At 47.7% G+C, this 23,992-nt stretch overlaps 1 protein-coding gene across 3 annotated transcripts in view; it reads right to left on the reverse strand.

Annotated features, from left to right (window-relative positions):
• Positions 1-23,992, reverse strand: part of RECK (reversion inducing cysteine rich protein with kazal motifs) — a 140,059-nt gene that overhangs the window by 15,476 nt on the left and 100,591 nt on the right. For all 3 annotated transcript variants that reach the window (XM_084619925.1, XM_084619923.1, XM_084619924.1), the window contains one exon: positions 18,116-18,189. In XM_084619925.1, the coding sequence (XP_084476051.1) occupies positions 18,116-18,189 (74 nt within the window). The remainder of the gene's footprint in view (positions 1-18,115; positions 18,190-23,992) is intronic.

Consider the following 23,992-nt stretch of genomic DNA (forward strand, 5'->3'; position numbering starts at 1 on the left):
GGGGTCTTTCATGTGGGTCCCCACATCTGTACCCTAGAGTTCAGAGTGGGGAACGAACCCTGACATGGTGGCAGAGCAGTGGAATCATTTTTGAACCAAAAGCACAGCAGGATTTTAAAAAGGACAAATTTTTCTTTCCTTTTGGCTGGTTGGAAACAGGTTTTTGCTGAGAGCAATTAGAGGGGTTTTTTTTCTCTGCCTGAAGGCAGAGGGGTCAAGTTACAGAAGCAAAGGAATTCTAGGCTATGCTTAGCTGTATGTTTATGACAGGCACAGAGACATGAAGAATATTCAAGAGCCTACAGGAGCTCTCTTGTACCACTTCCATTGGTATTTCAATAGATTTTCTGTGTGCCTGAGCAGGTCTTGGAAGCTCTTTTGTCATCTGTGAGGTGGTGTAGATGTGACCACTGCCTTATCTGGGGAAGAAAAGAATATAGTAACTGGTTTTGTCCGCTATTCTGTCCGCTTCTCCTCAGATAACTCCTTGGGGGGTAAGGGAGAGGGAGCAGATGTCAGATTCAGGAGCTTCAAAGCTAATACTCCAAGCTCCCTGGGAAGTATGCAGGAGAGGAGGCTCTAAACCCTGGAAAGTGGTGATGAAGTGTGGTGCCTTGTATGGTGAAGACCCCAGGGGTTCCAATAGGGCCCTGATTAAATATTATATGGAAAAGGGTCTGGGGGCCAGGGAAGAAGGTACCAGATTATATAGGGAATAGAACAGTAGGCATATAATCTAGGTATATATGAAGCCCTCTTTCATACTAATAAAGGATCAAATAGTCAGAGGGCTCCAATGAATATTTCCTACTGTGTTGGGACTCTGATGAAGAGAAATAGCACTCTAAACCTAATGTGAGGGGCTTCTGAAGCGGGGGTTGCTAGGCTGCATCATTAGTTGAGATGTAACTAGCAGGCAGTACTGCCAAAGTGGAGGGCCATCAGCATTGTGGTTGAGATATTTAGTCCTGTAGAAAGCAGTGGAGAGTCTAGCTCATCAGTGACATGAAGATCCCTCAGGACCACATACTACTTCAGAATGGAGAATGATGGCGCTATAAACTTCAGTGCAGACAGTATTGATGCACTTGGCATCAAAGCAAGTAGTACTAAAGAGATTGGGATCACAGGGGTCAGTACCAAAGTGCTTGGTGCCAAGGTAGTCCCTGATACTCTGGTATTCCTGAGACGGTGCTAGAGTTCTGACATCACACTCCCTCAGAGCTCTACTCATACCTGACTTGAGCCAAGAAATCATCTTTAGATCAGGAGCAGTGAGGTGACTTGGACTTCTTTTTTACTGGGAATTTCTAGCAGAAAATTCCTTTTACTAGAGGAGCGATGCTCCTTCTTTCTCCTAGGTTCTGACACAGAGGAGGGTACCAAAGAGCCTGTCCCGGAGCCCCAAGCCTTTTACTGCTTCAAGAGAGATCACTGGAGTCCCTCCCTGACTCCATGTGGTACCCACGCAGGGGAAGGAGAGAAGGAGAAGGAGTTGAGCCTTTATTATGTCCAAGGTCAGAAGACTAAAAGTAATGCACCTCCTCCAGCAGGTGCGACTAGTCTTTCTGGTGTGCTAAGATGCTCTTGCATCGCTTGCACTTGGGTAGGGACGTAGATGATGCTGATGTCTCAACAGCTGTATTGGTACTGTGGTTTTGGTGACTGGAGGTCTAGGTAGCACTGCTGACTGGGTCCACAGACTATTCTGCGCTTGTCTACAGTGCAGCTGTACCGCTGAGCGGCACTGCTGTAGCGCTTCAATGTAGACAGTAACTACAATGATGGGAGGGATTCTCCCATCTGTGCACGTAACCCACCTCCTGGAGAGGCAATAGCTAGGTCGATGGAAGAATTCTTCCATAAACCTAGTACTGTCTACACAGGGACTTAGGCTGGCTTAACAATACTACTCAGGGGTGTGGATTTTTCACATCCCCGTCAACATAGTTAAACCGACCTAATTTTCCAGTGTAGACCAGGCTTCTGTGCTTATAGACCTTAAGCTCCAAAAAGGGACAGTACGCATGAAGATGCTGGCCACTGACATGTGGGAGCTGCAGGTATCAAGCTGCTGGGTACCAAAAAGGTCAGCGTCAAAGGACAGGCAGCAGATTTAGCTGGTACCATAGGCGCTCGTCATTACTAATACTGAGGCATAATAAGGCTGCCCTTCAGCTGCAGAGCTTGGGATGAGTCTAACACTCTTGTGTCTCGGCTCTGAGGGTCCAGGAGAGGGAGATTTATGTCTCATCTCTGAAGTGATAGCTCCTTCCTACCCGTTTCTGAAAAAGTCAATGTATGGATTGAGATCAACAAGTGGGGTTTATTAGGCATCTCAGCCCTGGAGCATAGGATGGAATCACAGCTTGCTGGGGCACTAACCAAGGACTGGAGGGAGGACTGAGCCTTAGCACAGGTGAATAACCTCCTCCTCCTCCTTCTTCTTCTAGAAATGTCCCTGTGGGTGCTCCACTTTTAGGTGACTATGGAGCAGTACCCTTCAGTGGAAGGTGGGGCTTCGAAGATGTTTACTGAGTGGTGGATAACACTGATTTTCTGAAATGAGCATCAGCAACTGATTGCTTCTCTCTGGCGTAATGTCTGGTGAAGGTGTGGGCTGATGCCCAGGTAGCTGCTTTCCATATATCAATGATGGGTGTATCTTTAAGAAAGGCTATTGATGTGGATATAGCCCTGGTGGAGTGTGTGTGAAGACCAGAGAGGGGTTCTAGGTCGTGTTCATGGTAGCATAATCGGATGCACTCTGATGTCCATTTTGAAAGTTGCTGTTTGGAAATGGTTAGTCCTTGAGATTGTTCCGTTGTGGAAATGAACAGTTTGGTAGATTTCCTGAATGTCTTTCTTCTATCTATATAGAACACAAGTGCTCTACGAATGTCCAATGTGTGAAGAGATGTTTCCCTGCTGCCAGCGTGCAGCTTCGGGAAGAATACAGGTAAGTAGATGAGCTGGTTGAGATGGAAGGATGAGGCCATATTAGGTATGAATTTCAGATGTGGGCAAAGGATTACCTTGTCCTTGAGGAATACGGTGTAAGGTGAAGTTACCATCAGGGCACCAAGCTCTCCAACCCGTCATGCCGACTTAATTGTGACTAGGAAGGCAACTTTCATGGACAAGTGTAATAGGAGCAGGTAGCCAGAGGTTCAAAAGGTTTGCCCATGAGGGTACAGAGGACTAAGTTAAGGTCCCACATAGGGGCAGGGTCTCTGACTGTAGGGTAAGTATTCAGTATACCCTTGAGGAAGTGTTTAGTGTGAATAGTGAGGCCATCTACTTTGGAATGGAAAGCTGTGATTGCAGATAAGTGTACCTGGAGTGAACTGATAGAAAGACCCGATTTTTTTAGGATCAGCATATATTCAAGTATTGCGGGTAATGGAGCCATTCGAGGGGAGAGTTGTTTGTCTGCACCATATGGAGAAATGAAGCCACTTTTGAGTATATGTTTTTCGTGTGGCAAATCGTCTGCTGTTCATCAAAATATCCCGGACCTCTCTAGAACAGCCTGCCTCCAGAGGTGTCAGCCACAAATTAGCCATGCCTTGAGATGGAGGATTGGGATGTTTGGGTGATGGGGACGACTTGAGTCTGGAGTGAGTAGGGGAGGTACGAGTGGAAGGGGCCACAGTGATGTTCAGTGATCTGGTTGAGATAGTGAAACCAGGTTTGTCTGGGCCACATTGGTGTGATCAGGATTACTCGGGATCTGTCCTGTTTTATCATATAAAGGACACGAGATATCAGAGGAATCAGGGGAAAAGCGTGCATTAGAGGCGCTTCCCATTTCATGAGGAAGGCATCCCCGAAGGAGTTTTCCCCAAGTCCTGCCTGGGAGCAGTACTGAGGGCACTTGATATTGTGGGATGTTGCAAAAAGGTCTATTGTGAGGAAACCCCAGTTTTGGAAAACAGTGGTGAGGATTTCTCGGCCCATTTCCCATTTGTGTGTCCGGGAGAAGTTTCTGCTTAGCTCGGCCACTGTGCTGTTTTGGCTTCCTGGTAAGTAGGCTGCTTTGAGGTCTATGTTGTGGGAGATGCACCACTCCCAAAGGTGAACTGCCTCTGTGCAGAGCAGGTAAGATCATGCCCCACCTTGGCGATTGATATAAAACATGGTGGCCAAATTGTCTGTAAGGATCTGCAATGTCTTCTTGTGAATGAGGGGCAGAAAATGGTGGCATGCATTGCGGACCACCTGGAGCTCCAACAGATTTATGTGGAGCATGGACTCCATGGAGGGCTATCTGCCCTGGATGGTATGTTCGGACAGGTGTGCCCCCAGCCCAGGAGAGACACATCTGTAGTTATCGTTACTAATGGGGTGTGTCGTTGGAACGGGACACCTTGTGCAGAAGTTAGAATGGTTTGTCCACCAGGATAACAAGTTCTTTATCGTGGTGGGCATGGTCAGTTGCTTGTGAATGGAATGTCTGTGAGGAATGTATACTGTATGGAGCCATGCCTGAAGGTGCTTCATATGAAGTCGTGCATGTTTTACAACAAACATGGTTGCTGACGTGTCCTAGAAGTTGGAGGCATAACCTGGTGGATGTCTGTGGGCTGTTTTGTATGGTTGCTGTGAGGTTCGTTAATGTCAAGAAGCGTTGTTGGGGTAGACTTGCCAATGCCGTGGTGCAGTCCAGGTGGGCACCTCTGGATTCCAACTGTTGGGTCAGAATTAGGGTGGATTTTAGGGCATTGATCTGTAGGCCTAGTCTTCTGAGCAGAGTTGCAGTGAGCAACAAAGCGTCCACCGCCCATTGGTATGTAGAAGCTTTCAACAGACGATCATCCAGGTAGGGGAATATGATTATTCCCTATCTGCGAAGATGGGCTGTGACCACAGCGAGGATTTTGGAGAAAACTCACGGGGCTGTGAAAAGTCCAAATGGGAGCTCTTTGTACTGGAAATGCAGGTTGCCTACTGTGAAACAAAGGAAACTTCTATGTGCAGGATGTATGGTAACATGGAAATAAGCATCCTGGTGTTGAGGGTCAAGAGTCAATCTCCCTTCTCCAATGCCAGGATTATGGTTGCAAGAGTAACCATCTTGAAATACTGAGTTCTGATAAACTTGTTTCGCTTGTGCAAGTCCAATATGGGCCTCCAGCCACCCATTTTCTTTTAGGTGAGGAAAGAGTGTGAATAAAACCCGGTCCTCCTATGTTTGGGAGGTACAGGTACTACGGCACTGAGTTGTGGGAGGTGATTTATTTCCTGCTGTAGTAGGTGCTTGTGAGAAGGGTCCCTGAAGAGGGATGGGGAAGGGGGGTGGGTTGATGGAATAGAGGTGAAGGGGATGGCATAGCCCTTGCGTATAATTTCCAGAACCCATTTGTCCGATGTAATGGTTGCCCAGACCAGATAGAAAGGTGTTAGGCAGTCTCCAAATGGACTGGAATCGGGAGATGGTTGTGGCAATGGAATTTGATTGGCTCTCATGCCCTCGATCAACACTTCAAAATGCCTGTCCAGAAATAGATGGTTGGGACGTGGGGCATTGCCCTGGTGTCTGTAGTCATCTTGGCTGATGTTGTTTGCGACATTGATAGTACTATCTCTGCGGCTGGGTATACAGAGCAGTATGGAAGCGCTGGGTGTAAAATGTGCCGTTCCTTTTTGTTATCAGGTACGTGAATTCCCAAGGTTTTCAGCATGGCACGGGAGTCCTTGAGTGGATGCAAGGCTGCATCCGTGGTGTCCGCAAAGAGTTTCTATCCCTCAAAAGGTAAGTCCTCGATTGTCGCCTGGATTTCCTTGGGGAAGCCAGAAAGGTGGAGCCAAGAGGCCCTCCACATGACTACTGACATGGTGATGGAGCGAGCCACCGTGTCTGCAGAATCCAGTGATGCCTGCAAGGCTGTCCTGGCAATCAGGGGACCTTCTGAGATGCTCGCTTTGTATTGTTCTTTTTTGTCTGTTGGAAGATGCTCAATAAACAGTCATCTGTGCAAAATTGTTGTGAGTGGATTTGGCTAATAGCGTGGAATAGTTAGCGATGCGTAACTGAAGAGTCACTGAGGAATAGGCCTTTCTACCAAACAGGTGAAGGCATTTCCAGTCTTTATCATAAGGGGTGGTACGAGACAGGTGTTGTTTTCCCCTTTGATTAACGGCTTCCACAACCAGTGAGTTTGGGCTAGGGTGAGCGAAGAGGAACTCAGCCCCTTCAGCTGGCACGTAATACTTCTTGTCTGAATGTTTACAAGAGGGTGGGGCTGTGGCTGGTGTCTGCCAAACCATTTTTGCTGGGTCCATAATGGCAGAATTAATAGGCAATGCAATCTTGGCCGTAGAAGAGGCATGGAGAATGTCTGTGAGCTTATGCTGTGTCTCTGGCAGCTCTTCTAAGCAGATGGCTAGGGAATCAACAGATGCTTGAACAGATCTTGTAAAGATTTACAGTCGTCCGCCGGTGTAGGGGGAGGCATGATTGTATCCTCCGGGGACGATGAAGAAATATTGGTAGGAAGTTGGATGTCACACTCTATTAAGTCCTCATTGCCCTCTTGCTCCTCCCCGGCAACTTCAGGAGAAGCTGAGGCAACCAGTGAAGTAGATCTGGCTGATCTTGGTGTTCTGGACCTAGATTGGTTAGAGGGCTGACCGGAGGTGGCGCCACAGCACTGCTCTGTGCTGAGGGCTTCAGCTCTCCAGGCTCTGAGGGAAAAGACAGTTACTCGCCTTTGTAACTGTTGTTCTTCGAGATGTGTTGCTCATATCCATTCCAATTAGGTGTGCGTGTGCTGCGTGCATGGCCGTCGGAGAATTTTTACCCTAGCAAAACCCAGTGGGTCGGCTGTGGAGCCCCCTGGAGTGGCGCCTTCATGGTGCTGGATATATGCCCCAGCTGACCCAGTGCCCCCTCAGTTCCTTCTTGCCGGCCACTCCAACAGATGGGAAGGAGGGTGGGTTTGGAATGGATATGAGCAACACATCTCGAAGAACAAGTTACAAAGGTGAGTAACCGTCTTTTCCTCTTTGAGTGCTTGCTCATATAGATTCCAATTAGGTGACTCCCAAGCCTTACCCTAGGTGGTGGGGTCGGAGTGAAGTACCGTGGATTGTAGGACCGCTCTACCAAACGCCACATCGTCTCTGGCTTGTCGGACGATGGCATAGTGTGAAGCAAAAGTATGTACTGAAGACCAAGTAGTGGCTCTGCAGATCTCCTGGATTGGCATCTGGGCCAGGAAAGCCACCAACGAGGCCTGAGCCCTTGTGGAGTGAGCGGTGAGGGGCAGGGTCAGATCATCGGCCAGATCATAGCAAGCACAGATACAGGACATGATCCAAGAAGAGATACGCTGAGAGGAGACTGGGAGGCCCTTTATCCGGTCCGCCACCATGACGAAGAGCTGGGTCGTTTTCCTGAATGGCTTCGTACGCTCAATGTAGAAGGCAAGGGCACTACGAACATCGAGGAAGTGTAGCCGCTGCTCCTGACGACTGGCATGCAGTTTTGGATAAAAAACTGGGAGGAAAATGTCCTCGTTGATATGGAAGGTCGATACCACCTTGGGAAGAAAGGCAGGGTGAGGTCACAGCTGCACCTTATCCTTATGGAAGATCATGAAGGGTGATTCCAAGGTAAGAACCCTGAGTTCGGAGACACGCCTCGCCGACGTGATAGCAATGAGGAAAGCCATTTTCCAAGAGAGGTATAGGAGGGAACAGGTGGCCAACGGCTTGAACGGGGGCCCCATAAGCCTGGAGAGGACCAGGTTAAGGTCCCACGTGGGGACTGGCTGCCATACCTGCGGGTAGACATGGTCCTGTCTCTTAAGGAACCTACCGACCATGGGGTTGGCGAAGACAGATCATAGAATCATAGAATATCAGGGTTGGAAGGGACCCCTGAAGGTCATCTAATCCAACCCCCCGCTCGAAGCAGGACCAATTCCCAGTTAAATCATCCCAGCCAGGGCTTTGTCAAGCCTGACCTTAAAAACCTCTAAGGAAGGAGATTCTACCACCTCCCTAGGTAACGCATTCCAGTGTTTCACCACCCTCCTAGTGAAAAAGTTTTTCCTAATATCCAATCTAAACCTCCCCCACTGCAACTTGAGACCATTACTCCTCGTTCTGTCATCTGCTACCATTGAGAACAGTCTAGAGCCATCCTCTGTGGAACCCCCTTTCAGGTAGTTGAAAGCAGCTATCAAATCCCCCCTCATTCTTCTCTTCTGCAGACTAAACAATCCCAGCTCCCTCAGCCTCTCCTCATAACTCATGTGTTCTAGACCCCTAATCATTTTTGTTGCCCTTCGCTGGACTCTCTCCAATTTATCCACATCCTTCTTGTAGTGTGGGGCCCAAAACTGGACACAGTACTCCAGATGAGCCCTCACCAATGTCGAATAGAGGGGAACGATCACGTCCCTCGATCTGCTCGCTATGCCCCTACTTATACATCCCAAAATGCCATTGGCCTTCTTGGCAACAAGGGCACACTGCTGACTCGTATCCAGCTTCTCGTCCACTGTCACCCCTAGGTCCTTTTCCGCAGAACTGTTGCCTAGCCATTCGGTCCCTAGTCTGTAGCGGTGCATTGGATTCTTCCATGCTAAGTGCAGGACCCTGCACTTATCCTTATTGAACCTCATCAGATTTCTTTTGGCCCAATCCTCCAATTTGTCTAGGTCCTTCTGTATCCTATCCCTCCCCTACAGAGTATCTACCACTCCTCCCAGTTTAGTATCATCCGCAAATTTGCTGAGAGTGCAATCCACACCATCCTCCAGATCATTTATGAAGATATTGAACAAAACCGGCCCCAGGACCGACCCTTGGGGCACTCCACTTGATACCGGCTGCCAACTAGACATGGAGCCATTGATCACTACCCGTTGAGCCCGACAATCTAGCCAGCTTTCTACCCACCTTATAGTGCATTCATCCAGCCCATACTTCCTTAACTTGCTGACAAGAATACTGTGGGAGACCGTGTCAAAAGCTTTGCTAAAGTCAAGAAACAATACATCCACTGCTTTCCCTTCATCCACAGAACCAGTAATCTCATCATAAAAGGCGATTAGATTAGTCAGGCATGACCTTCCCTTGGTGAATCCATGCTGGCTGTTCCTGATCACTTTCCTCTCATGCAAGTGCATCAGGATTGATTCTTTGAGGACCTGCTCCATGATTTTTCCAGGGACTGAGGTGAGGCTGACTGGCCTGTAGTTCCCAGGATCCTCCTTCTTCCCTTTTTTAAAGATTGGCACTACATTAGCCTTTTTCCAGTCATCCGGGACTTCCCCGGTTCGCCACGAGTTTTCAAAGATAATGGCCAATGGCTCTGCAATCACAGCCGCCAATTCCTTCAGCACTCTCGGATGCAACTCGTCCGGCCCCATGGACTTGTGCACGTCCAGCTTTTCTAAATAGTCCCTAACCACCTCTATCTCCACAGAGGGCTGGCCATCTCTTCCCCATTTTGTGATGCCCAGCGCAGCAGTCTGGGAGCTGACCCTGTTAGTGAAGACAGAGGCAAAAAAAGCATTGAGTACATTAGCTTTTTCCACATCCTCTGTCACTAGGTTGCCTCCCTCATTCAGTAAGGGGCCCACACTTTCCTTGGCTTTCTTCTTGTTGCCAACATACCTGAAGAAACCCTTCTTGTTACTCTTGACATCTCTTGCTACCTGCAGCTCCAGGTGCGATTTGGCCCTCCTGATATCATTCCTACATGCCCGAGCAATATTTTTATACTCTTCCCTGGTCATATGTCCAACCTTCCACTTCTTGTAAGCTTCTTTTTTATGTTTAAGATCCGCTAGGATTTCACCATTAAGCCAAGCTGGTTGCCTGCCATATTTACTATTCTTTCGACTCATCGGGATGGTTTGTCCCTGTAACCTCAACAGGGATTCCTTGAAATACAGCCAGCTCTCCTGGACTCCTTTCCCCTTCAAGTTAGTCCCCCAGGGGATCCTGGCCATCCGTTCCCTGAGGGAGTCGAAGTCTGCTTTCCTGAAGTTCAGGGTCCGTATCCTGCTGCTTACCTTTGTTCCCTGCGTCAGGATCCTGAACTCAACCAACTCATGGTCACTGCCTCCCAGATTCCCATCCACTTTTGCTTCCCCCACTAATTCTACCCGGTTTGTGAGCAGCAGGTCAAGAAAAGCGCCCCCCCAGTTGGCTCCTCTAGCACTTGTGCCAGGAAATTGTCCCCTACGTTTTCCAAAAACTTCCTGGATTGTCTATGCACCGCTGTATTGCTCTCCCAGCAGATATCAGGAAAATTAAAGTCACCCATGAGAATCAGGGCATGCGATCTAGTAGCTTCCGTGAGCTGCCGGAAGAAAGCCTCATCTACCTCATCCCCCTGGTCCGGTGGTGTATAGCAGACTCCCACCACTACATCACTCAGATGGGCCATTTGCTCCCGGGTGGAAAGCTGAGATGGCCGCCAGGTGAACTCTGATGGATGATATAGCCAGGCCCTGCTGTTTCCTACCCAGGAGATCGTGCCACTCATTTTGGACTGACGCTTGGAGGGGGGGGGGCGTGCCGCGGTGAGTGCATCAGCATGAGAATCGCTTCCACTCAGCCATATATGTGGCCCAAGTGGAAGGTTTCTTGCTACCCAACAGAACCTGCTGCACCAAATGAGAACAGAGGAGTTCTGAATGGCTCAGTCACGCAGCATCCATGCTGCAAGGTGGAGCAATTGTAGGTCGGGGTGACAGAGACGTCCGTGATCCTGAGTGATCAGGTCTGGAAAAAGGGGCAGCAGCACTGGGGCGTCCATGGAGATCTCCAGCAGCGTGGTGTACCAATGTTGCCTGGGCCATGCCAGGGCGACCAGAATCAGCCATGTCCTGTCCCTGCGCACCTTGAGCAGGACCTTGTGTACAAGGGGAAATGGCGGGAAGGCGTAAAACAATCGGCTCGTCCATGGGAGTAGAAAGGCGTCTGTGAGAGAGCCCGGGGAGTGATCTAGGAGGGAACAAAATGCCGGGGATTTCTGATTGCTGCGTGAGGCAAACCGGTCGACCTGGGGAAACCCTCACTTTAGGAAGATGGAGTGGATGACATCCAGATGGAGCGACCACTCGTGGGAGTGGAAGGACCTGCTGAGGTGTTCTGCCAACATGTTCTGGACCCCTGGAAGAAAAGACGCCACCAGGTGAATGGAGTGGGCTATGCAGAACTCCCACCATTGAATGGCCTCCTGAAAGAGGGGGGAGGAACGAGCCCCCCCTTGCTTGCTGATGTAGAACATGGCCATGGTGTTGTCTGTGAGGACTGCCACACCCCGACCATGCAACCACTCCTGAAAGGCTTGACAAGCCAGACGTACTGCCATTAGTTCCCGTACGTTGATATGGAGAGAGAGCTCAGATGGGGCCCATAGATCCTACCTCTGGATGTCCCCGAGATGGGTGCCCCATCCCAGGGCTGATAGGTGTGGAAGGGGACTCCTTCGCATACGGCCCTGGGGTCTAGCCACCAGTGGAGAGAGGCCAGGACTCTCTCTGGGATGGTGACCACCAGGTTCAGGCTGTCTCGACCTGGACAATAGATTGATGCCAGCCAGGCTTGAAGTGGGCGGAGCCATAGTCTGGCATGCCTGGTCACGTACGTGCAGGAAGCCAAGTGTCCTAGAAGACTCAAGCACGTTCTTGCCATCGAGGTTGGGAAGCTTTGAAGGCTCCAGGTGAGGCTTGCCAAACCTTGGAAACAAGTGTCCAGCAGAAGGGCTCGAGCAAGCAGAGAGTCCAGGACTGCCCCGATGAATTCTATTCTCTGGGTCAGTTCTAGCATAGACTTCGCCACGTTGAAAAGGAGGCCTAATCGACAACACGTGTCCGTGACCAATTGAAGGTGGGACTGTACCTGTTCTTTGGTGCGACCTCGGATGAGCCAGTTGTCGAGATATGGGTATACCTGTATCCGTCGTTGACAAAGGAAGGCTGCCACGACTGCCATACATTTGGTGAACACCTGGGGGGCCGTAGAGAGACTGAACAGAAGGACCGTGAACTGATAGTGTTTGCGGTTGATCGTAAAGCGGAGGAAGCATCTGTGCACTGGATGGATCGCTATGTGGAAATATGCGTCCTTCATGTCGAGGGCAGCGTACCAATCTCCAGGATCCAGGGAAGGTATAATGGTGCCCAAGGAGAGCATGTGGAACTTCAACTTTACCATGAATTTGTTGAGTCCGCGCAGGTCCAGGATAGGCCGAAATCCGCCCTTTGCCTTGGGAGTTGGGAAGTAAGGGGAGTAAAACCCCCTGCCCCTTAGCTCCCTTGGACCCTCCTTGAATGCCCCCATGGCGAGAAGCATCTGAACCTCCTGAATGAGGAGTTGCTCGTGAGAGGGGTCCTTGAAGAGGGACGAGGAGGGAGGGTGGGAGGGTGCGGAGAAAGAAAATTGGAGAGAGTATCCCCTTTCCACCGTGCAAAGAACCCAATGGTCCGTGGTTATGAGGGACCAAGCACTGTGGAAACGGGATAAATGATTCAAGAAGAATCCTGAACGAGGTCCGGTACATCATCCTCACGCGTCCCTTCAAAAGTTTTGTTTAGAATCTGCCGAGGGCTTGGAAGGGCCCTGGCCCTGCCCGGATTGGTGGTTGGAGGACTTCCTCCTGCCATTACGCCCCCGTCGCCTATAAAAATCCTGCCTCGGCCAAGGAGGGGGATAGGAGCGTTGAGGCTGAGGTTTAAAGGGCTTCTGCTGAGTAGCTGGTGTGTGCATGCCCAGTGACCTCAATATGGCCCTTGAGTCTTTGAGGTTCTGACGCCTTGAGTCAGTCTTGTCCGAAAACAGGCTCTCTCCATCAAAGGGGAGATCCTGCAATGTTTGCTGAAGCTCCGGTGGTAAGCCGGAAGCTTGAAGCCAAGAGATACGCCTCATTGTGATGCCTGAAGAGAGGGTCCGAGCGGTAGAGTCCGCAGTGTCCAAGGAGGCCTGCAATCAGGTCCACGCCACCGTTTTGCCCTCTTCCACCAGGGCCCCAAACTTTTCTCTGGACTCTGGAGGTACCAGCTCCTTGAACTTCATCATGGAGTTCCAAAAGTTAAAGTTGTATCTGCTCAGGAGCGCCTGCTGGTTCACGATCTGGAGCTGAAGTCCCACCGAGGAATAGACTTTGCGCCCAAATAGATTGAGGTACTTGGCCTCTTTTGACTTGGGCGCCGGGGCTTGCTGACCATGCCGCTCCTTCTCGTTCACTGAGGCCACCACCAGTGAACAGGGCTGTGGATGAGTGTAGAGACAGTCATATCCCTTGGAGGGGACGAAATACTTCCGCTCCACCCCTTTAGCAGTTGGGGGAATGGACGCGGGCATTTGCCAGATTGTTCTGGCCATGGTCTGAATGGTCCGAATGAGTGGTAGGGCCACCCTAAATGGAGCATCTGTGGACAAAATGTCAACCACAGGGTCCTCCACCTCAATAACCTCCTGTGCTTGCAGGCTCATATTCCACGCCACTCTGCGTAAAAGGTCCTGGTGGGCATGGAGATCTATTGGAGGGGGACCCGATATAGCAGTTCCCACCACCGCCTCGTCGGGTGAGGATGAGGAGGAGGCCAAGGGAGGCAGAGGATCATCTGGAGCCTCTTGCTGAGCTGGGCCCTGTTGCCCTGAGCCCGTGACTTCGGTTTCCGGACCAGGAACTGGAGTTGGAGGAGGGCCTGGAGGCGGGAAGGATGACACCACAGTCTCCATGCCTCCAGGAGTAGGATAGCTGGAGGTGGCCTCTGGCACTCACAGCTTGGACGGGGCTGAACGAGAAGCCCAGACGGAGCATCCTGGACCTGCTGGTATGCCCAGGGCATCCAAAAGGGCCACTGAGTGGACCCTTGAGCGGGACCTTGCTCCTGTACCTGCCAACGTCCAGCCCAAGTCCAGGCAGCAGTGATCCAAATGGCGGTGGTCTGAGAAACACGACCCTGCCTCCGACTCTGATGAACGAGAGGCAAAACACGATGGCCACGGTGGTGCTGAGTGGGTCTGCGCCGAGTCACATCGACAAGATGATGGAGAGTAGTACCACGAAGCTGGAGATAGATGTTGCGACGGTGGAGAGCGGTACCGTGATGCTGGGGAGTGGTGCTGGGATCTACACCGGTGTCTGGATCTGGACGTAGGCCGCGACGATGACACATCAGGAGCAGTGTCTGGATCGGGATCTACTCCTGGACGGCGACTGGCATACGGAGCGGCATTGAGAACAACACCGGGAGTCAGAGTGGTGCCGCGAGTACGACCAGCGCCGTGATGGAGAGCCGTGCCGGGACTGCAAGCAGTGTTGGGAGCAGGAATGGTGCCAAGAACGGGATCGGTGCTGCGGCTCGACCAACAGTGCCAGCGAGTGAATAAGAGCCGGCTTGCCCCGGGATGGTGCCACATGAACAGGTGCCAGTGCCTGTCATGGCAATCAGATCCCTTGCAGCCGCAAAGGTATCTGGAGTAGACTGCAACTGGACCTCAACCACGCTGCGAGTAGGGGAGTCCAGTTGCACTGGACTCAACGGATCCGTTCTTGGTGCTGGAGTCTATGGTGCCAAAGCTGCCACTTGTACACCTGGGCACTCCCCTGTAGGATGCGGCTCTGTGGGCGGATCCAGGGAGGGTGGCGCCTGCTGAGGTGGGCCAGCCTTTTCCGGTTTGCAGTGCCACTTCTGGCCAGGCGAGTGGGAGCGCTGCTGGACTGATGAAGTCTGTTGCGGTGCCAGGGAATGTCGGTGCCATGGGTCTCTATCAGAGTCTGATCACAGTGTCGTTCCTACCTCTGTCGCTGGGGAGCTGCGCACCAAAGTGCTCGATGCTGGGTCTTGGCACACCGCTGCAGGCTGAGGACTAAGAGCTGCCTCCATGAGGAGCTTTCTTAAGCGAAAGTCCCACTCCTTCTTAGTCCAGGGACGAAACCCTCTGCAGATCCTGCACTTGTCTGCTTGATAAGACTCCCCCAGACACTTCAGGCAAGAGTCATGGGGGTCGCCCCTTGATATGGGCTTAGAGCAGGAACCACAGGGCTTAAAGCCCAGAGCCTTGGGCATGAGCCCAAGCAATAGATGGGGAGCAGGGAAACCCCTTCCAACCCCACTAATACAAATAACTATAACTACAACTATAACTATTAAACTATTGACAAACTGTGTAGGAAAAATGGTAGGGAGATTGGAGAGCAGCAAAGCCGAGCTCCAAAGTTCCAACGACCGTCACTGGCGGTAAGAAGGAACTGAGGGGGCGCTGGGTTGGCTGGGGCATATATCCAGCGCCATGAAGGTGCCACTCTAGGGGGCTCCACAGCCGACCCACCAGGTGTTGCTAGGGTAAAAATTCTCCAATGGCTGTGCACGCGGCACACACACACCTAATTGGAATCGGTATGAGCAAGTACTCGAAGAAGAACAGCCTTAGTTTTGCCTGTATGAGTGGCTGCCTGTCTGAGAGCTAAACCACACCGGGTCTTTCGCGCCTCGGGTTGCCTCTGCACTGGACGAACCCGGTGCCATGCGGTCCGAAGCTCTACGTGCCGATGGTACTGGGGTGGATTTAGTGGTCGGAGATCGCTTTTTGCATGGCGATTCTCCCTGGGGGGAGGAGTGAGACCGCTTCTCTGTTTTCATGGGGGCTGGATCCTTTGTGCTCGTCTTAGAGGAGGACCCCATGTCTGACAGGGCAGTTGGTGAGTCAGTGAGCTGGTGGGGAGGGGTCCCCTGCTCAGGGTCAGAGGCAGGATGCAGGGATTTCTCCATAAGCATCAGTTTGAGCTGGAGTTCCCAAGCGTTTCTGGTCCTTGCCATTAGCTTTTTGCGGTGGTGGCACTTCTGCATAACGTGAGTCTCCCCCAGGCAGCATGGTCACTAGGAGTGACCGTCAGAGACTGGTATTGACAGTCTACAGGTGAGGCAATGTTTAAAGCCTGGGGAGCCAGGCATAGCTGTTTGAAGAGTGTCTCTGGTTGGTTTGTTTGTTTGTTTTTAAACAGAAAGGGAAGAGACAAGAACCTTGCAGGGAACGGGAAGGGGTAATTTTGGGCAAAAAGGAAAGGAAAAAGTATTCTGATGAAGATTATTCTGAGGCTCTGCTGTTGTTCTGACCAAAGCCAAAGAAAGCGGCAAAGAACGAACTGAGGGACAGCTGGCTACGCACATGCGATACCCACTCAGAGCAGCACGAGCTGACAGCAGCGCGTGCGTGGCCAACCAGGGCACTGCTACCTTAAATCTCAGACTAGAAGCTCAGGAGCGCTCAAACCCCCCAAAAAGTGGAGCACCCACAGGGACATTCCTAGAAGAACTAGTATTTCATGATCCCCTTTAGGGTCTGTGATGTGGTGTACAAAACCCACACTGAGCACCAAGAGGTTAAGGGATTATTTTGGGCTCAGCCAGCCCCGCCCACCGCACCTGCAGCAAATGCTCCATCTGCTAGAGGAATTAAAAGGCAGGGAATTAGCTCATTTGGGTGGCAGAGCTGGAGGTGAGCAGACCTGCAGTCCACAGCTGCAGCAGAGCAGAGGGAAAGCTAAAGGTTTTGACGCTGCTGCCCAAAGGGGCCCTCCTTGAGGGAAGGGAGGATCCACAGCAGAGACAACCAGAGAGGGAAGTATCCTGTGACATTGGTATCTCCCTCTTATTTCTTTTGGTTTGGATTTCCCCACCAGGTGAAGGCCTTGGATTGAGCTGACCCCGCAGGGGAAGATGAGAGGAAGAGGCCCAGGGAGGACAGCCTTAAGCAGCCTTGGTTGCCAGATTACTGGTAGCCCGAAGGACCCTGAGTCAGAGCCCAGTGGAGTAGGAGGTCCTGGGCTCCCCTCCCCACAATCCCCTTGGCAGGCCTGGGTTGTGCCCATGACCACTAGGCCACGCTTCCCAACCAAACCCCGAGTGAGGAGCATTACAGGGTCAAATTTGGGATTTACATTATTTGGCACTTTCATTAAGCCATTTTGTAATTATTCTTCTTTAACTCAGAGAGTATAACACATAGAAGCAAACTGTTTAGAAGAGGTTGTTTGCATCCTGCAGACACTTTGGAAAAGTATTGAGAAACTGTATCCTGGATATGAACACTCATCACAAGAAGAAATTGTACGCTTGTAAATAATTAGCATAGCTTCCACATAATTGTCTAAATATTGATATCATGTTTCAGTTGTTGTTGGGGAGTTATTCTGTTTTATCTGTTGGTTGTCTTTTTTGAAAATGAGAAACACCATGTTGATAGGGGAAAAAAAAAGTTCCCTTTTTTCATACCAGATATCATTATCACAAGATATAGCAATGTGATGTGGTACCAAATGTTATTTATGGCATCACACCATAGGCCAGTAGGGAATGTAGCTTCTCTATACACTGCATTAGGGAGGCAACATCTCAAATGTTCTGGACACTCAACAGCAGAAAAAATTATTACCAAACTGGAGGTTTAGAGAAAGGAACACAGGGAGGGGAAGGAAATCTGTCTTATGTGGAAGTTAAAAAGAGTTAACCAGGAATAGTTTGGCTAAACAATGACTTAGATAATTATCACATTTTTAAAGTATCAGAAGAGTGTAAACCATCAAAGTTAGAGAATATTTTTCAGGAGGTGTATCAGGAGGAAATAGGTTAAATTAAGCAGAGGAAAATACGAGTAAAGGTACTTACAGAGAAATATATTAACAGAATAGAATAGTTCTTCCCAGGGCAGTAGTAGGAAAATATTAAGTAACACTACATCAAATTCTGAAAGCTATAAAGGAACAATCCCATCACTGGTACAGAACGGATATAGGTATTTTTCTTCCCCAATTTAAATTATTTAAGCTGCTGCAATCTTATATCACAAAACTATTGTAAAATTGTATGGAGCACATGATAGTATTTATTTGAACCTTCTCTATTTTGTTCTCTATTACAATTCAATTCTTACACCTTAATACCAATGACTAAAACAGACTGTAAAATTATTAAAGATGATGAAAAGGAACCATTATAGAGTATTTTAAACTTTCTGGTTTATTACACAATTTGGCATTTTTGGAGGTTAATACTCCCAATTTTTTAAAACAACCGGCTGTCACAAACTGCCCTTCAAAATTTTCAGCCATTTTACATGGGAAATGGCTACAGTTCTTTACCTTGGCAAAAGTGTCCAGCTTGTCTTTATCATATAAGACTCTCAGCATTCCAGCACACAGTGGGCAGCAGGCTCCTACATGACACAAACAAAAGCAGGTGCACTTCAGGGTTTTAATCAGATCTTTCAAAAAAAGTGAAAGTCAAAATTAAATGGTAAATGATACACAGTAACAAAACTCCCAAACACAAAGTTTCCTTTATGAAAACAGACCTTTCCAGTCAGTGGTTGGGTTATGAAATTTCTGTGCAATTTTTATGTTTAGCAGCTGCAATTCAAAAACAATCCAATCCCACATGCATCAAATGCTATTTCAATGTGGAGTCATAGGATCAACTTCTAATCACTTAAATATGGTATCACATTGCTATGAGGCTACAAAAATATGCAAGTACATGCTAAGTCACAAGGCAAGATACACTACATGTGCACAGCTCGGGAAAGTACCCCAAAGTCTGTAATAACTACTGGAATGGAGGCAAGGGAGAACTAGAGCAACAAGAAAGATACCAGATTATTGTAACCATTATAGATGCAGGTGGAAAGAGCTTGATGGCATAAATCATTAGTGTAATCAAAACACTGCAGAGTAAATGCACAATTTTAACTTGTTTATACAGTTATGGCATGTTGGGATTTAGGTTCTTAGCTTGTCAGGCAGATTTCTTCTAAGATTTCCATTATTTATCTATATTCAGCAATACTTGCTTTCCTTGTTAGCCACCTCTCCCCTGGGGCTCCTGTTTTACCACCTACCTCTGACTCTACTATTCTCCCCTCCCTCTTCAGGTGTCTGTCTTCCAGAGCTGCTGTTACTTCATTCCCTGAATGAGCTTTCTTCATCCAGTCCTCCGCACCACCTCTGCAGCCCACCCAATTGCCCCATTACCACTGAACACTCCAAAGAAGAATTCAAGAGTCAGATGGGTGACTAAAGACAGTCTTTAGATAAAAGTCAAAGCCTCTTCCCCACTTCTGGCTCTGTCCCACTCAGAAAAAAAATCACAATATATTTAGCTTAGGTATTTAAATAGTCTCAACTACATTAAACACCTGAGCACTTCACACAATCTTACATGCATTTATCCTCATAAAACCCCTGTGAGATCGTACTTATCCTATTATCCCCAGCTTACAGATGGGGAACTGAGGCACCAAGAGGGTATGTCTACAGTTTGAGTTGCAGGGGTGATTCTGAAACTCAGAGACATACTCACATGGAAACTCTCATCGAGCTAGCACACCAAAACCAGAATGTTGCTACAGCAGTGCAAGCGGTGGGAGGGGCTAGCCACCTGGTGTATGCACCTAGCATCTCCAGTGGGCATGTAATCAGGGTGGCTAGCCCCTCCTACCACTTGCACTGTTGCGCCTACTGTCTATTTTTAGCTAACACATTCAATGAAAGCTAGCACACACGTCTCCTGGAGCTGGGAATCACCCCCAGCTCAAAAGCACAGACATGCCAAGAGGCTAGGGCAAGATTTTTAAAGGAATTAAGGCATCTACACCTAAATAGCTTTAAATACTTTGCCCTAAGTGACTTGCCCAATGTCACATAAGAAGTCCGGCAGAGTGGGGATCTGAATCTGGGTCTCTAGAATCCCAGGCTAGCACTCTAACCATTGGACCATCCTTCCTTACAATCCATACACTTTGAGAACGTTTTACTTCTGCATATTTAAATTATTTGGTTTCTGTAGCATGAAAACATGTGTGATCTGTTAGATCCTGCACTTGTGTGAAAAGGCTGGTAGCAACCTAGTGTGACTGTTAACAGTTGGTAGGCTTGCTTTTCATCACAAATCTTGCTAGAGAAGAATAGTTGAGTATGTGAGCTTTCCTAAAGTAACTCTTAGAGGGGACTGTTTGCTAAAGCTCAGATTTCTAGGGTACAACTTATGACAGTTCCACACAAATTTCCATAAGCAAAATATTTAGCAATACTTTTATTATTGAAAATGAAACATACATTATCCTTGGACATAAGAGTTATTTCCAAGACTCTTTGGCAACAAATGAGGACAAATATGTATCACACACCAAAATCTCTAAAAAGTTGTTTGGCAGTTAAAGGAGAATACTCATATCTTTCAGATGGTTCCTTCTGCTGAAGCTCTCCATGCAAGACAATAAACGTTGATATCTATTATGTAGCCATATTCTACATTCACTGTTAAATTTTATATGTACAACACACACACGAGACACAAACATTTTAATTTGCTTGACTACAAACCTGCCTGAAGGGATAGTAAGAATCCTATTATATAACTGTGACATTGAACTCTATATGTTTATGGAAATATGCTTATAAGTGTAAATATAACTGGAATATGCTTTATGCTAGATATGCCATGTGACATATCTTTGCAAAGGTTATGGTCTACTGACTATATTCCTCCTATCTGTATGCATGTATCATTTTTATATCTGAAGTTATTAGAGTTGGCTTTATGCTTGTATTTGAAGTGTTTGCTGTAGGAAACACAAAACGGAGGTTTGGCCAGTATATTGTGAAGGGGCTATTTAAGTAACTGGGAGTACTTAACTAACAATGGACTTTAGGAGATGCCAATCTACATCTGAGCTTTCTTGGGAACATTCAAACTAACATGTAAACAATGGCGTCAGCCTGCAAAAAGCTGAATCATTCATGGACATGTGACTTGCCCAGGTGGCTACAAACTCCATCTTGTTTCTGTAATTTTGCATAGAAGAACAAAGGGGTTTCTGCCCACAAGAGAGAATATAAAAGGCCATGGAAGCCTCTCCATTTTGTCTTCAGCTGGCTCAAGAGATGGCCTCTCCACCCCAAAGAGATGCCTGGAAAAAACTGGAACAAAGGACTGTAACTACGGGGGTGTGAGTGATTGCTGGACCCAGGCCATAAACTACAACGTTGGTCTGAAAGGGATTGTACCAGAGATAAAAATCTAGGTGAGAAGTTAGTATTGTAACTAGATCCTTAGTGTATTAAGTTAGCCTTGCATATTTTGACTTATTTTACTTAGTAACTTACTTTGTTCTGTCTGTTACTTAAAACCACTTAAATCCCACTTAAATCACTTTTGCTTATTAATTAACCCAGAGTAAGTAATAAATACCTGGGGGAGCAAACAGCTGTGCATATCTCTTTATCAGTGTTATAGAGGGCAAACAATTTATGAGTTTGCCCTCATAAGCTTTATACAGGGTAAAATGGATTTAATTGGGGTTTGGATCCCATTGGGAGCTGGGTGTCTGCGTGCTGGAGACAGGAGCACTTCTTAAGCTGTTTTCAGTTAAGTCTGCAGCTTTGGGGGTGTGGTTCAGACCCTGGGTCTGTGCTGCAGCAGGCTTGCGTGTCTGGCTTAACAAGGCAGGGCTCTGGAGGCCCAAACTGGCAGAGAAAACGGGCTCAAAGGTAGTCTCAGCACCTCAGGTGACAGTTCCAAGGGGGTCTCTGTGACCGAACCCATCACAATAACCACTGCTGAAATTTATGTAGAATATACCCTCCTGTCACACACAACTATCCATTAATTTATTGTGCATGTAAAATGTGTAGCACAATGGGGCCTGACCCCTGATGGGAGCTATACTATCACAATACAAACAAACAACAGACAACCAAGTTCAGAGAAGGAATGGCATTAGCACATATCTAAAGTACATGTACATCTATCGAGAGAGACATCACAGATGGCAGTAAGAGAAGATGAGCCTGCCTATTGGGCAGGAAGAAAGAGAAACCACCAGTACCACTCAGCTAATCAGTCTATGACACATCTGGATATGCTGTTGCCCAAACACATCTTGGTCATGTTAGCTGAAAGGAACTGGCAGCTCCTCTTTCCATTGAAATCAGTGGGAGCTGCTGGGTGCTCAGCTCCTTTGAAAATGCAGGTCACTTGTTTAGATAACTAAATATGGATCATGAGGCTTGTCTACACTTAAAAGGCTGCAGTGATGCAGCTGCGCCACTGTAGTGCTTCAGTGAAGACACTACCGATGCCAGTGGGAGGGCTACCCCGAGAGGCGGTAGCTATATCAACGGGAGAAGCCTCCTGTCAATGTAGCACTGTCTATACCGGAAGGTAGGTTGGATTTTCCACACCCCTGAGTGACAGTTATACCAACATAAGTTGCTAGTGTAGACTAAGCCTGAGAGTCTAATTTTAGGTACCGACTTTGGAAAATACTGGCCTTAATGATTATCTCTAAATTTTAAGCTTCCTCTTAGAATCTTGAAATATTAAGCCCTTACTGCAAACTTCTTGTTTACTGTAGCCAGGGTACCCTTTCACCAGAGCCCACCTGACTTCTTAGCAAATAAGTCAAATTCATATGTCTACATGTGCAATACTAAAAGCAGACAGACCATGTTCCCGATCAGTGGCAGCATGAGAATGAAATGCATGAAGTTTTTGGATCCTGGACTTCTTTGGCATTGTAAATTATCTTCCCATAAATTACTAAATGTAAAAGGAGCAGGTCTATGAAAGCTTCCCCAATTCCTTGCCTTCCCCACAATATTTTCTAGTGTTGATAGCTACGAATATGAAGCCTTTTTCTCTGCAGTACTACCCAGAGACACCTGGTGAAAACACACCACTGAATGCAGGAGCATTTCACAATATCAAAACAGTGACAAGAGTGGACTGCAGAAGCAGCTGGCATTGGGATACAGAGATTTAATTTAAAAGGTATGTCTAACAAAAGGGCCCTGAGCGAAGAGAAAGCAGGAAAATTTGGTCAGGTACTGTTGTGTTTTGGAGGAGAGGGGGACAAGTCTAGGATGGGAAGGAAGATTCAGTCTTCAAACTGAGTCCAACACTAGTTATTTACATACCCAAGGATAATGCAATAACTGGAATGATTTTAAGAAATAACATTCAATGAAAATGTCCTGCAGACATCAGGTTGAAGTCACTCAAATTTAGTACACAAGTCAGACATTTTGTGGGAAGCCTCTGGATCTCACAAGAAACAGCAAATCTCTAAAATGGTTTTAGCATGGTGGCTGAAATTTTTACCTTGTGACTAGGTGTTTTATCATTCCTCTGCTCTACCTTTGAAATAAAGCACATTCTCTTTCTTGTCCCAAAAATGTAGTTTTCTGCTGTTGCTACTTTAAATATAGTTTGGCACTGCTGTGTTGTATCCACATTATAGATTGTGGAAAACTGCTGTATTTTCAATAGCTAAATATTTATATATTATAAGTGAAGCACTAGTTCAATACAAAGCACATTCTGACTAAAACTGAACTCTAATGCAGAAGGACAGATTTTATATTCCATGATATGCATTTTGTGTGTGTCTAATTACAGACGTGCATATTCTGCAGTAAGCTGGATCTGTCTGGATTGTGACTTTTGCCACAGCAGACTGGAAATTCAGTGGTAGCTTTCCCCATAAATAAATAAAAATGGAGATTCTGAATCCATAAATTATGAAACTGAGTAATACAATCAGTACAGTGGCCCATGTGTTATTTATTTTGCTATTAAATTCTCCATGTGAGATATGAAAGACGTAAGAGATCAAACGTCAGCAGTGAAACATAGTTAAGAGTGTTAACATTTGAACAGTCATCTTTTAGGTTTCAAAATCAGCCCTCCATTGGAATGAATGGGGAGTTCACACATCTTCCAGCAATAACTGCAGGTTACGTGCAGATTTAGGAAGAAATTACCATACGATACGATAACAAATTAGGGATACGTAAGACCAGTAGGTTGCAGAGTTTAACACCATTCACTGAAAATGCCCTATGACAAGCCCCCTACTATTTAACTCAGGGTCTATAAACTTGAGCTCTTCAGCTGATTACAACTGCGAAGGGATCACATTAAGAAAGAGGCAACCTTCAAAGAAGTAGGACTCGAAACAT

The sequence above is a fragment of the Lepidochelys olivacea genome (assembly GCF_965140295.1).
Source record: "Lepidochelys olivacea isolate rLepOli2 genome assembly, chromosome: 2".
NCBI classification, from domain to species: Eukaryota; Metazoa; Chordata; order Testudines; family Cheloniidae; genus Lepidochelys; species Lepidochelys olivacea.